The following is a 14,758-nucleotide window of genomic DNA, read 5'->3' as shown; positions in this document are numbered from 1 at the left end:
ATGTTTACATTTACATGGAAAGCTTTTCTTAAAAAGCTATCACGGGGTGCCTGGGTGGCTCAGTCAGTTCAGGATCTGCCTTCAGCTCGAGTCATGATCCAGAGTCCTGACTCCGGCATCCAGTCCCATGTCAGGGCTCCCTGTTCAGCAAGAGAGTCTGCTTCTGCCTCTGCCTCTCATCCCACTCGTGCTCTCACTCTCTCATAAAGAAATAAAAACAAAAAAAATATTAAAGTGCTATTACAGACACTATCCCATAAAACACCATCCAAAATCCATTTTAGCTAAAAGTATCCTTTAACACATTTAAACATCTGGTTATAGCTGCAGAGCTAAATATGTAATCTATGAAATATTTGGCAAGCTAAGGTGATGTGTGTCCAAACATACACATTTTTGTTAATAGATAAAGAATTTGTTTACTAACCAGCATCACTATTAACTTTGCAAATACATTTTGTAGCAACTGAATCTTCTTCCCCCTCCCCATCAAAACGGATTTTAGGTTGCTATTTTAAAACACTGAAACACCAGTTAACCTTAAGTAACATTTAACTAAACATGAAATTCTTTAAAAGTCCATTATCTAGGGACGCCTGGGTGGCTCAGTGGTTGAGCACCTGCCTTCAGCTCAGGGCGTGATCCCAGTGTCCTGGGATCAAGTCCTGCATCAGGCTCCCCAAAGGGAGCCTATTTCTCCCTCTGCCTATGTATTTGCCTCTCTCTGTGTGTCTCTCATGAATAAATAAAATCTTTTTAAAAAGTCCATTGTCCATATGTTTTCAGTGCTGCTATAATAGAGACTTCTAAACTGTTTTATCAGATATTTCCTATAAAATATACCTTATAATTATTTCCATATTATTTCCATAGACTTTTCTCTGTTAAAGTCTTAATCTGTAACAATATTTCTAACAACAACGTCTCAAAACTGTAAGAAGATGGCTCCATATTAAATTCACAGAACTCCAATAAATGAAATTCAAGCATTAAAAAAATGTGTATTTGTGTTACTCTACTGGAAAAAAGCATGTGAACTTTACCCTGATTTCCTCAGGAAATTCTATTCTTGGTCACATGCCATTTTCTAGTTAGTCTGTTATTCTTCAGATTTTATACACACACACAGCACAAACAAAAGTCATAAAGCCAGAGTTCCAGATAAAAGAGCCAGATGACTGGATGTGCCTGCCAAAGAACAAGCCATACTCACCTGTAGGGGGAGTGGAAGAAACAACAGGGGGAGTTGGAGAAGTGAAGCCATCAGCAAGGGTCTGGGCCCCCCCAGCAGCAGCGTCTGGGGCAGTGGAGGAAGGGACAGTAGCAGGAACAAGAGGGGCAGGGGCAGATGCAGAAGTAGCAGGAAGGGGAGGAGTACCAGCAGAGCCAGCGGGGGCTGAGGGGAAAGAGGAGTAAGAGGCGGCATTAATGAGGCAGACCCATTAGGCAGGATTAGAAAAAGCATTAGAGAACCTAATGTTAAATATTCAGCGCTTAACACTAACCAAAGAAAAGAAGAGAATAGGGAAAAAAATGAAGCTTATATTAAAGGATAATTAGGTTTGCAGCAAATAATTCAAAATGCTCAGGGCAATGTGCAGATTTTTTAATTCATTAAAAACAGCATTCCGTTTTACCTGAAAGCCACTACTCTAAGAAAAGTAACTTTTCTACTGTATTGTACCTTTTATATTATAATTTTTAGCATAGTATTTTGTAAACAGTATACAAAACTAAACATAATACATTAGGAAACAGTATTCCATTTTGAAACACAAAAATCAGAAAATAAACATATTCTAGACAAAAACATTAGGTAAAAAAAAATCAGAAAAATCTTTTTCATGATTTTAAAAATATTATTATAAAAAAATTATTATCTATTTGGTATAAGTAAATTAAATACAAAAAAGTCTATCCCTAGGTCTTTTGTGTCACACTTTTAAAACTAAAGTTCAACTTTGATGAATAAATAAATTAAATAAGCACATTTTTCTGTTTCAGAAAAAAAAAGGTAGCATTTCAGAGTATTAAGTTCCAAGAGTCCACTAAATTTAACTGCCAAAACTACTTTTAAATTTGTCCAGTCCTTTTTTTACCTATGTGATTCTCACACTGTGTCCAAATGCACGCAATGTCATAACGCTGGAGTTAAACATATAACTCATACCCAGGAGGTACCTGAAACCTCAAAGCACCAACTGAGCCACTGCACCAAAGACAAAGCCAAATAACAGAGGTATGTGAGCATAAATTCAGAAATCACTTGGTTAAAAATAACAAATGCATAAAGATTTCCCAACATTTATGGAGTCCTAAAGGAAAAAAAATCTTCATTATGAAGAAAGCCCATCATTATTAAATTGGAAATTGAATTCAAATTCAAAAAAGACAAGTAAAGATGAGGCACCATTCATGTTTTACCTGGAAAGACACTGGGAGGAGAGGGAGTAGGAACAGCAATGGGAACACCCACACTCCCACTTCCACTGTTCTCCCGACTGCTGCTCCGACTACTTGGGTGACTTCCTCCACTACTCCCACTGCTGCTAAAGAAATAAGAGCCACCAAAACATGAGTATTTATATAAGATACCACCAGCACTTCCCAAAATTTTCTGAAATGAATATAGCTAAACAAAGATTATTCAAAAGCCCTCCATTTCATGTATTAACTTCTGAGTAAAACAGGAAAAAAACATGAGTTCAAGAAATTCATTCTGACTACCTTTTAATAAGCATCTATTAAAGAAAGTGAAATTGAGAAAGAAGGAAAAATTCTGTAGAAATATAAGTGGTAAGTGACAGGACTCAACACACAAAAATAGTATTACTTTTACTGCCTGAAGAAACTTGTTTTATAATAAAAAACACAGTTTTCCTAAACAGGTTATTTGATTAATTTTATTTATGATATCTTGGTGTACCATTTCATATTAATGTTTTACCATGTATAGTTTTTCATCTGTAAAGTTCCACCAAAAAACAACTTGCAATTTCCCACATCTAATCCATAACTTTTTTCCCCACATCTGGTCCATAACTTTCTTTCAGGTCAACTACAACTATTAATTTTTTAGAGAAGTTTGTATTTTTAAGATGTCTGTTTTTTCTGGGTTTATTATTTTTTTTCCAACTTCCTGACCTCAAAGCTGCATCAGAACATGAGGAGAGAGAGGCAGAATCAGATGAGGTTTGGGAGAGTAGAGTGAGGAAAAGAACTTAGTGCTTGGAAAATGAGAGAGATTTAACTGAAGTAATCTGAACAAATTATGGTACTATGACCATCACATTTTGCACTGAGGTAGAGAAAATACCTGTAAGTTCGATTTCTTTGATTCACAGAAGCTGTCCTCACAGGGCTCTGCTGCGAGGGAGCCATATTACGGGTTGGGCTAGGTACGTAATCATTTGGTACCACTGGAGGACGCACTGGCTCCAGTGTGCGATAGGGGGAGTGCCGCCTACAAAAAGAAGAGCGTATGTATTGTGTGATTAGCAAATTTCGGCACAATAAATTCAAAGAGTTGCCAGTAGTGAAATACAATTTGTATTCAGAGATAGGAAAATGTTTTAACATAACCCAGCTACCAATTTCAGTTTTTCCTTAAGTATCGCTTCTCTGCTGTTAGGGTTTTGATGAGTATTGCTGTTCTTTCATCCCCAACCTCATTTCCCTGTACTAAGGCAATTTTGTTCACTCACTCTCAGAGAGTACAAAGATTCAATTCTCCCACCAAGTAAGCCAGTGTCTCCCAGACTCTTCCTTTGGGGGGTGGGGGGGAGAGATGAGTTCAAATTATTTTAGTACCATGTCAAAGTTTCCCAACTGCACTGCACGAATGCACTAATTATCTTCCTCACCCCTCTCTCCCTAACCAAAGATATTCAAAGATCAGATAAATAAATCCAGAATTTGGCTCCACAACCCCCCACAGTGATAATCAGTAGCAACTATAACAAGTCATCTTCCTTTCTATATAGTAAATACAAAGAAACTGAACTATATCCATACACAGAAATACGCAAGTTAGTCTCATCTCCTTCCATTCTCATCTCACTTCCTCCTTCAACTTTCACCTTGCTCTCTTTTACCTCTTATCCTCCTCAAATTCAACATTTAAAAGGGATATAAAAAGAAAAGACCACCTAAGTCTTTCTGCCTTATTTTTTTCGAACTGCAAAGTACAAAAAGGACTGGATTTTATTAATATATTTCCTTCTTCTCAAAATTTCCTTTTAAAAGGAGAGAGTGAGGAAAGAAAGGAAACAGGATAGGAAATAGGATGCACAATGGCACATTAGTGATTATTAAATTAGGTCTCATCCCTAAGTTTCTGAATTCTTTATGACAATGATAAATACTCAACTGACATGAAACTGACATTTTGCAGATAAGATTCTGATTTCTAAAAGAATAAAAATTGGAATCTCAAGATGTGAAAATTAAAAAGCTTTCTTTTCCTGAAATGATGTTGCTCCCTTACAAATTTCTCAATAATTCTCTCACCACAAAGTCCCAAGGTTCCTTTAAATACTGCTCTTCTGGGCTACTCAAGTTATGGTTCATTGATTTTGGAAGAGAGCACTTTGAATTGACCCTGTCCACTCTTCTACCTTCAAAATCTTGCATAAATGCATGTGTACATTAATAATTAAGAATAAGTAAAAGACACTGCATGAGATATTGGGTCCAAGGAAGAAAACAAAATGTCAGGAACTTAGATTTAAAATACTAAAAAGTTTAGGTATCTTAGAAATTATGTAAATATTTTTAAAAATTAGATAGGAAACTGATTAATTTCCAAACATTTGATTTCTAGACAATTTTTCCCAGACAATAAAAATGTTATGTTTCAAGCAAGAAAAAACCCTTTGCTGACTGAGAACAATACCATGAAGGCAATGATAAAAACAAAGTCAAAAATAAGGGGCAAAGGAAACAAAATATGATGGCTATGCAAAGCTTATGCAAAAAAGCCAGATTGTGACCATCAACTGGTTTGTGGTGTTCAGCAACTCTGGTCTCCAATGATCCTGCAGAACCCTTGCTAATACACAAGGGAAACAAATACTGGACTATGAATAAATCTTCAAAATTTTAGAGCAACACACAGTTTTATTTTCCTAGAGACGACAGTGGGTTACCTTGCTAACGTTCTTGACTTAAAATTTTAAAAATCTGTTAGGCAATGACAGAAACGTAGCCATTCCATAGGAGAGTAAATACTTCCTCTTGATCTCTCTACTCTTACATCTGCATAATTATACCCCATCATGTCATCAACATTCTCTCCTGAAGTTTAAACCTTATTTGATCTACTAGATGCTTTTCTCCCTAATGTAAGCAGAATTTGTTTTGTTTACCCCACATAAGATCATCCTATTCCTGGCTGGAACTCATTTTTATTCTTTTACTTCCCACTGTCCTAACTATAACTCCTCTTCCAACATTATCCTCTTTTATAATTTTTTTTTCTTTTTTTTTCTCTTTTTTAATTCTAATTCATCTTTGTCCTGTCCTGACCTCTGGTGCTTAATTAGGTTTTCTGTCATTTTCTTTCTCTTTCTCCTTTTTACCTTTTTTCTTTCTTTTTCTTTCTTTTCTTTTTTTTTTTTGGTGAGGGGGCCAAAACCAGCATTGTCAATTTAAAAAAATTTAAGCACACATCATAAAGCCAATGGTTGTCAAAGCATTTTGTCTTTGTCTTATACATTTTTTAAAAATCCAATGTGCAGTACAATGACTGAAAAGTTTGATAGAGAACAAATATTACCCCCCTTTTACAGATGAAAAAACTGGATTGCTAAGAGGCTGACTATGCAAGACAACAGAGCAGAAGCAGAGCTGGACCACAATTTTAGTCATCTGGCTTCTGGGACATATTATGTCCACCTGATCAAAATTTCCATGATAAAACTTTTTTTCATGTTAAAAACATTTCTTTAAGTAATCTCTACTCCCATTGTGGGGCTGGAACTCACAACCCTGAGATCAAGAGCTGCATGCTCTTCTGACTGCGCTAGCCAGGCACCGCAATAAACCAAATTTTTATACTATGATGCTATAGAAGAAAAATATTATAAACTTTTTCATTAATTGGCCATTTCTGCCAAAAGTCAAACCCATAACTCACTTCTGCTGTACTGAATTAAGCTCGGTATTCTCAGAACAACACAAGATACACAGATTTTGGTAATCTACACAGTGTTCTTCATAAGAGCAGTCTAAAAGCACAGTCAACTGTAATATGAAATACTCTAAATATTTTCTGAAATTAGAGTGCAATTTATAATAAACCATGAACTTAGGTTAGGATTTTACCTCAAATTTAAAATTGATTAGAAAAATAACTTTTAAACAAAATCTTTTTAAAGTATAAAAATGTTTCCCAGAAAAAGGAAAAGTTATACACAAAACAGTTAATCTTAGGAAGAAAATATTGTTTCAAATATTTAAAAATGGTTTAAATATACGTAGTGTTTAATTTTCAACAACACTACAAGAAATGGTTTTCAATTATTACTTAGTTACATACTTACCCAAGTGTCCCTTTCCCTGACATAGGGGGACTGGGGGGTTTCTGAGTTGGAGGTGTTGTACGCGGCAGCCCACCCATCTTCATATTCTGGGTACTCACCTAAAAAAATTTTGAGGAACAATCAACTTGTATGTAGTAAAACAAAATGCCACTTGTGGGAAATAATGTTATACTATTTATTAACAAAGGAGGGGAAGGTTTAAGTAGGAAAAAAAAATTAGAGGCCATGCATTTCATATGCAATTTCTACTCTACTATTATTCTACAGTTGTACTCAAAGGACTCTTCCTAACACAGATTTTCAAATGATTTTAAACTTATATGCAAAGACTGTATTTGCCATTAGGCCATCACACCAACAGATCACTGGTCAGACTATTTGATACTATATTTAATTGAAATTCAAAAGGATAACTACAAGAACTTTAGTTTTAATAAAGAGAAATTCAATTAAAACAATAATGCCTTTAGGGACGCCTGGATGGCTCAGTGGTTGAGCCTTGGGCTCAGGGTGTGGTCCCAGAGTCCAGGATCCAGTCCCACAATGGGCTGCCTCATAGCCTGCTTCTCCCTCTGCTATGTCTCTGCCTCTCTGTGTCTCTCATGAATAAATAAAATCTTTAAAAAATAATAAAAATAAAAATAAAATAATAATGCCTTTAAACAATTCCTTGTTTTTGAGATAGCAAGTAGATCATAAAAAGTATGTTGCCCAACAAAATATGTAGTATAGTTTTGATTCATTGTAACTACAGAATATAAAAGGTTGAATTGTATGATATATCAGAAAAATTTTCAGTTTTTAAAATAGTTATCAGCCTTACAATTCAGATTTCTTTACTGTTCTCTTAACTGTTCTCTTATGAAGGAATCACCTACCTGAAAACTGCCAGATGTTAAGTCACGTTCCTAAACATCTGAACTAGAGAGTTAGGGCTGAGGTATCCCATTCAACTATGAGCAATACAGGGGACACACTGGCGATGTCCTAGTTCTACTGGGAATTAGACCCACTCAGGCCCAAAACAATGATTATGGGAAAGATGTAACAGAGTCCTAAATCAGACCTGGGCCAGGACTTCTCACTAAATGCAAGGGTAAGGAAAGTACATAATCTGGAAACAACTGATGGAAACGCCTAAGAAGTATATAAGCACTTATACAGAAAGCCCTAGAAATCTGGATGTCTTAAAGAGGTAAGAGAAGTCATTCACAAATATAGTTCAAATGTAATCTCAAATTGAGATTACTAATGGGTTAGAGTAAATGCTCATCATATAGATTCACGCCTGACCCTATTTTAAGCCCCTTTGTTCTGGATTGCCAAACACTTCAAAAAAAAAAAAAAAAAAAAAAAGGATCTTAACTTTTCTACTGTCTGGAGTAGTCAAATTATACTTATAAAATTAAACTGCAAGTCATTACACCATTAAAATGAGTACATTTATAATTATAATTTCAAAATGTAAATTTTAAGAAAACATATCATAATTGTATACAGAGTGTTGAGGCTGCCAAAATTAAATGTGGCTTAAATGAAAACTTTAAAGCTCCTAAAATACTACTTGTTATCTGAACAGGCAAGAAATAATATATCAAGAAACAAACTCTTCAAATGAATAGTCCAGTGAACAAGTTGTGTGTGATGTTAAAACAATCTTTAAAGACAAATGATACCTTTGAGATGTCAATATTTTAAAAATGAAACATTTATCTATAATCGTTTTATTGTTACTTTTAAACAATAAGTACAAAACAAACCAGTTATTAAGTAAGAATAAAGATTAACTTATCCTTGTTCTCCCCCTCATTAATAAGTAGAGGGTACGCTAATTATACATTAAAATGAAAATGCCAGAAAGAGTTTTGAAAAAAAAAATCAATCCACATTTGGGGAAAATTTTAGAAGTAATATGACAAATAACCAGTAGCTTTTCAAACTGTAAATCTTCATTTATGATACCAGAAGATTTTTTATAGTAGTAACCAAAGTCCTTTAAGCTCAACCTTAAACAACATAAAACCCAAAGTTACTTTAAGTGACGAGGGAGAAGTAGGTGAGCCAACACTAAAACTACATCAATTTGCTAGAAACAGGAAGGAAAAGGAGCAGGGACAGAAAAAGTAAAACAGAATTTTATTCTATACATGGAATAGCTAAAATATTTGAAAACAGCTTTTGAACTCTGATTCAAGGTTTTGATATCTAAGGTGTTTTTATTTAAATTGCAGTATCTTCTAGAAATCTTTTAATCTGTTAAAAAATATAAACAATCTATAAATTAAAATCTGACACACGTTTCCATAAACAAAACTTGATACATTTATGAGCTGTGGGATCAAATAATCGTATCTGCTTGGATAACTGGGTTTGGATAAGTAACTTAAATCACTTAGGAAACCAAAGAGACCATATAGAATGTCCAAAAAATCTATAATTTTTATACATCACTGATACTGTGCCCTTCTATTAAGCTAAAAGAGTTTTTCAGTATATCTTCAAGGTGGTTTTCCTTTGTAAAAAATGCTTCTATGCTAGTAAAACAATGAATATGCGATGCAGACTATAAATATTAGGGGGCACCTGGGTGACACAATCAGTTGAGCTATCCACTCCTGGTTTCGGCTCAGGGCATGATCTGTCAGGGTCGTATGATTGAGCCCCACATGGGGCTCTGCACTCAGTGGGGAGTGTGCTTCCCTCCCTTTCTCTCTCTCTCTCCATCTGCCCCTCCCCCTGCTTGTGTGCATGCTCTCTAAAAATCTTAAAAAAAAAAAAAAGTATATAAGTACTGTCATCTAATATGAGGAAAAGGGGAAAGAACAGAACAGGAATAACTGCCAAATAAAACAATTTGCTGGGCAGCACTGGTGGCGCAGCAGTTTAGCACCGCCTTCAGCCTGGGGTGTGATCCTGGAGACCTGGGATCGAGTCCCACATTGGGCTCCCTGCATGGAGCCTGCTTCTCCCTCTGCCTGTGTCTCTGCCCCTCTTTCTCTCTGTCTCTATGAATAAATAAATAAAAAATCTTTAAAAAAATTCATTTAAAAAAATAAAACAATTTGTTTATCATAAGTAGAATCTGTATTATAATTAGAGTTTAATTATATTTGATTTATATATGGCATATAAACATATAGTTAATGGTCCTGGACCATGAGTGGGATTATGGTCCAGTACTATGAGTATAATGCTCATTATACTTTTCAAAGTTTTGGGAATCAGAATGAAGCTTTGCTGGTTAATTGCAACAATCATTCAATTATGTGGGTATTTTTTGAAAATCATCACTGAGAACTAAGTAAAGCAGGTATTAGGTATAAGGAGAAACAGTAGGAAACATCCCCCTATCCTTTTTTTCCTGCTTAAAAAGAAACTACCAAAGCAGAAGAAATATTTCATTTAAGTGATTAAGCTCACAATACTTTGCCAGTGGTCTGTGACTAAGGAATGCTGATCTCTACAACTAGCAACAAGCATCAGGCCCATTCTTATGCTTTAATATTTTTTTCTACAGTGCTCTTACCTTTCTTGCTCTATACTTTTTTGGTACATTCCATACTTCCTTGAACTTTGATATATCATAATATAATGTTCATTACCAACCTCAGTGCTTTCCAGTACCCTGTGAACTTCAGTATTGTTTATAAAGCTGGCTAGCCACATATCTCCAGTTCACAGAGGACATCACTTCTGTTACGGAGAAATCTCCCACTGACAGATGACCAGCTAGGATAGAATAGTGGCAGACACATTCTAAAATGATATCTGTGGTATATCCTTCATTTATCAACCACTTATCACCTACCAGACTACTAGGTAAAAAGTTAAAGGAATATGAAAATTAAGGGAGACATTTGGATGGGGGAGGAGAGATAAAATGGAACACAAAGGCCTAGAAAATGATTCCTCTGCTTTTAAGGAACTTGTAATATTTTGGAATAAATAAGCCTCCTATGTTTTAGGCAAAACAGAATACCTACAAATGATATAGAAATCTCCAAAAAAATATCAATATGACAGGGAAAAACTACAAAAAGTTTCAGAGAAAAATCTAAGCTGGACTGTTGCTTTATTTTTTTTTTAATTTTTATTTATTTATGATAGTCACACAGAGAGAGAGAGAGAGAGAGAGAGGCAGAGACACAGGCAGAGGGAGAAGCAGGCTCCATGCAGGGAGCCCGACGTGGGATTCGATCCTGGGTCTCCAGGATCGCGCCCTGGGCCAAAGGCAGGCGCCAAACCGCTGCGCCACCCAGGGATCCCTGGACTGTTGCTTTAAAAAAAAAGCAGGATTTAAATATACAAAGAGAAGGGTAGTAGTAGTATGGATAGCCTGTATCTGGCTATGGAATAGTGAGGGGGAGCAGAAGCCGTGGTCAAGCACCTCTGGGCCTTCATTCACTGTCCAGTATTGTTCCTCACTAGTCCCATCCAATGCATAATTCTTTGGCTTCCTGGAGATCTCTATCCCTCCCTTCAGAAAATATATATTCCGACTGCAATGACCAGGGCTAAGAGGAAAAGGACCAGGAGATCCTTTGAGGGAAATCAAAGCTGAAATCAGGGGTTTGAGTATGAATTCAGAAGAGGTAAAATTTTTGTAAGAGCAAGACAAAAAGCCTAAGGTACTAAGAGTCCTAAAGTAATCCAAAAACAGACATAAGGGAATAAAAGAGTAGGAATAATGGGAAAGAGAAACAGGTAAAGAAAGGAGGACAAGAAAAGAGGAATAAAGATGGGCAGATTTCTGCTTGATCCTGAAAATACTTTCTGACAACCAGCCTTTGCCAAAATAGAATTGGCGGCTCAGATTGGAACTAAAAGGCAAAAACAGATGGGTCCCAAAGGTTGCTGTGATTATGGAGCTTTCCTTCCAAATGACGAGTCAGATAAATGCTCAAGAGTGAACCCTCAGCTGCACTTTAGAGCTGGAAATGTGAGACACAATTCATCATCCTCCTGCAGGGAATGACAAACACTTGTTAAGGAACACACTCAAGTGAAAAACTAAAGCTATTTTTTACACAGGGATAAGTTAAGTGAGATCTCAAGCAAAATTTTCAGAAGTGTTCTATTCTTAATGTGTTGGTTGTAAAACAAATCCATAACCCCTCCTCATTAATTATTTAGAATTTGCTTGCACAGCATGTCCAACTGCAATAAATACTACACTAACAGATTAGGAGTCCTTACTGCTTTTGTTTAAACTAATATATTAATTTTAAAAGTACTGAAGTTTAGCTTCATTAGTGACAACTTCACTGCTTCAAAAGAAAAAAAAAACATTTCAAATACATTAGTAATGGGGTCCTAAAATTCTTTTTACTATTAAAAAAAAAGTGGGACGTGATGTAATGAGCATTGGATATTATATAAGACTGATGTATCAATGACCTCTACCTCTGAAACCAGTAATACATTATATGTTAATCAAATTTAAATTAAAATTTTTAAATAAAATAAAGAGTGGGAAAAGGGTATCCCAGTTCAAGGTAAATTCTACTTTTATATGGCCTCAGGTATACACTAAAACACTTCCATTATGGCATTCCACCCTTCAGCTTTTTATTCTTAAGCCTTTTGTAAAAATATCACCATATTATTTTCAAAGGTCTTACGAATTAAACTCTACAACTTGTGGGCAGCCTGGGTGGCTCAGCGGTTTAGCGCAGTCTTCGGCCTGGGGTGTGATCCTGGAGACCCAGGATTGAGTCCCGTGTCAGGCTCCCTGCATGGAGCCTGCTTTTCCCTCTGCCTGTGTCTCTGCCTCTGTGTGTGTCTCTCATGAATGAATGAATAAAATCTTTAAAAAAAAAAAAACACAACTTGTTCTCCCCTGTCAACTAAAGGAAAAAAAAAAAAAAAAAAAAAACCAACCTAAATTTTTTATGAAAAGAACCATGAGCCCCCATGAGAACATGCTATTCAAAATGTTAAAAATTCAACTTTTAGTATGGAGGATTCTTTTAAGTCAAAACCCATGTGTCTGGCCTCAAAGTATGATCTTTGTTTAAAGTCTGTCTGAAAGACATCAAAAGTCTAACAGCAATAAAGAGCAAAAAGAGAGTTCACAAAGAACTGAGGAAATCAAAGAAGCAGATAATCCTACCAACAAACATCAGGAGACCTCTAGGGCACTTGACATAATCCACAAGTCTCCAAGATCAGTTGGAAACCACTGAACTAGTTAATTATCCAGTTCCTTCCAACTATAATATTTTCTCTTTAATATTTCTATTTAAATTTTTTAAATTTATTTAAATTTCTATTTAAATATTTCTATTTCCTACCTTAATGTATTAAATTATTCTATTAATCACCCTACTAAAACCACTCCTTTTTAAATACCAGAATAAAAAGAGAAATATTTGTTATACATTGAATATTTTTTCACTCTACTTTGTTTTGGTTTACCCAAAATTATTAGCAATGTGCTATAGGTTTACAGAGAAGGAAAAGTCACAAAGAGGGACAGGAAGAAAGAAAAGACAGAGTGTTGGTACATTCTAGCTTCTAGAATGAGTTCAGGGTACTCTTCTCACCAGGCAACACCACTCAGAGCAGAAACACCTACATAGAGCCACAGTACTCAGGAGTGAAGCTTTTGTATATTTGTAAAGATGTCAAGGAATCTTACCCAAGTGTGGTATATTTCCTTGCTTTCTAGGGGCTTATTTCCTACTCACTTTGGTGTATCTCCCACATAGAACAGATCCTGAATCCAAGAAGGTCAAAAAGGAATCATAGTACAGTTTGGAGGCATGAGCATAGGAAAGTAGCTTACACAAACTGGTCTAAACTTAAAGGGTTAAAGAACTGGTCCATTTCTGTGTTTTTTTCCTTTAGATGATCTTTCTGTGCACTTGTATCACTTTGAAGAAAACCCATCAATAGCCAAAATTTGAATGCAGCTTTTACAGGAAAAGAGCCAAGCTAGTTACACACTGCTTTGGGTCTACTTCTTTGTATTTTATGCAAAAGGAATCTCCTCAGAATTCCACATCCCCCACTTACCAAGACTGAGACATTCTACTCAATAACACAAGAAGTACATGCGCTCGACTCCTCTAGTCACATCTACCAGGATCTGTTGAAAAGTCTGTGGCCCTGGTTAGTATTAGTAGCTAGTTAATGATTCAGATCTCAGTTATCTTCTTATCACTTTCTATACTGGAGACATGACAGATAACAGGGTTTTAGATAGTGTATTTGAAAAGAATTTATAAAGTTCAGCTAAGAAAATAAGAAAAAGGAAATTCATGCTCAGTTTAGTGAAAATGTTAGTAACCTTCTATTTAAATGTTCTTGAATACACTTGAATGTCTTTTACCATTAATTCTCTAAAATACTAAAATATAAACAAAAATCCCTAAAATGTTAGTGAAACAAGTATTTCTCTAATTCTTAATGTGAATTTTGTTAAACACTCATGAACTTTTGAAGTTTTGATATAATTAATACTCAACTAGTAAAACTCTTAAAGTTTATGTTGAAATATGTATCTTATATAGCAATTTGAAAATGAGAAACTAATTTTGCTTTTTGCAAAATACATGATACTGCAACTTAAAAAAAAAAACCTGTAACATTGAATATTTTCCATTTCTCAATTTCTTTACATTGACTAAGAGTCAAGAGATAATGACATACTGGCCACAAGGTGTCTAATAAAGCACACCATTTATAGAATAAAAAGGCTATTACACAGGGGGAGGGTTAAATAAAGCACATTAGTTGGCCCTCCAATCCATAACATAAATCCTGTATTTACAAAAGTCCAGCTAATTTTATTCATAATGACATTTTATAACAGGTAACCTTAATTTTAATTTCACAAAATATATGAACATTACAAAATACACATTTATTCAAAAATATTTACTAAGCACCTAATGTGTGCATCAGGCACTGTTGTAGGCACATAGGACAAAACTTTTTTGTGAACAAAACAGACAAAAAAATCTGCCCTCATGGAACATGAAGACACACCACAAAGTTGGATGACAAAACTTTTTAAAAATTAAAGAGGAATTATTTGTTGATTTTAGAAGGCCAAGTGCCAAATATCTCTTCACTCCCCATATGTAATATTCTACATAAGAACAAAGAATGGAAATCCAGCCCTGGAATCTCTTACCTTAAATCTAAGCAACCACTTAATGCATAAATGGAGCAAATAAAAGAGGTAAGGAAAAAAAGCATTGAAAGGTTAG

At 35.2% G+C, this 14,758-nt stretch overlaps 1 protein-coding gene and 1 long non-coding RNA gene across 53 annotated transcripts in view; one reads left to right on the top strand and one right to left on the bottom strand.

Annotated features, from left to right (window-relative positions):
* Nucleotides 1-14,758, bottom strand: part of ABI2 (abl interactor 2) — a 119,076-nt gene that overhangs the window by 32,314 nt on the left and 72,004 nt on the right. For 8 of the 50 annotated variants that reach the window (XM_025442227.3, XM_025442232.3, XM_025442231.3 and 5 more), the window contains exons 4-8: nt 14,683-14,700; nt 6,543-6,640; nt 3,317-3,463; nt 2,425-2,549; nt 1,214-1,396 (exon numbers count right to left, since the gene is read on the bottom strand). In XM_025442227.3, coding sequence (XP_025298012.1) covers nt 1,214-1,396; nt 2,425-2,549; nt 3,317-3,463; nt 6,543-6,640; nt 14,683-14,700 — 571 coding nt within the window. The remainder of the gene's footprint in view (nt 1-1,213; nt 1,397-2,424; nt 2,550-3,316; nt 3,464-6,542; nt 6,641-14,682; nt 14,701-14,758) is intronic. The other 42 variants (XM_035710747.2, XM_035710756.2, XM_025442245.3 and 39 more) reach the window with 15 other exon arrangements.
* LOC112656779 (uncharacterized) overlaps nt 13,086-14,758 on the top strand; it is a 37,196-nt gene continuing 35,523 nt past the window's right edge. For all 3 annotated transcript variants that reach the window (XR_007408924.1, XR_003134676.3, XR_003134675.3), the window contains exon 1: nt 13,086-13,655. This is a non-coding gene — a long non-coding RNA (uncharacterized LOC112656779). The remainder of the gene's footprint in view (nt 13,656-14,758) is intronic.

The sequence above is a fragment of the Canis lupus genome, chromosome 37 (genome assembly GCF_003254725.2).
Source record: "Canis lupus dingo isolate Sandy chromosome 37, ASM325472v2, whole genome shotgun sequence".
Classification (NCBI taxonomy): Eukaryota; Metazoa; Chordata; class Mammalia; order Carnivora; family Canidae; genus Canis; species Canis lupus.
The sequence above is the reverse complement of the archived record's forward strand: the minus strand, read 5'-3'. Positions and strand labels throughout refer to the sequence as shown.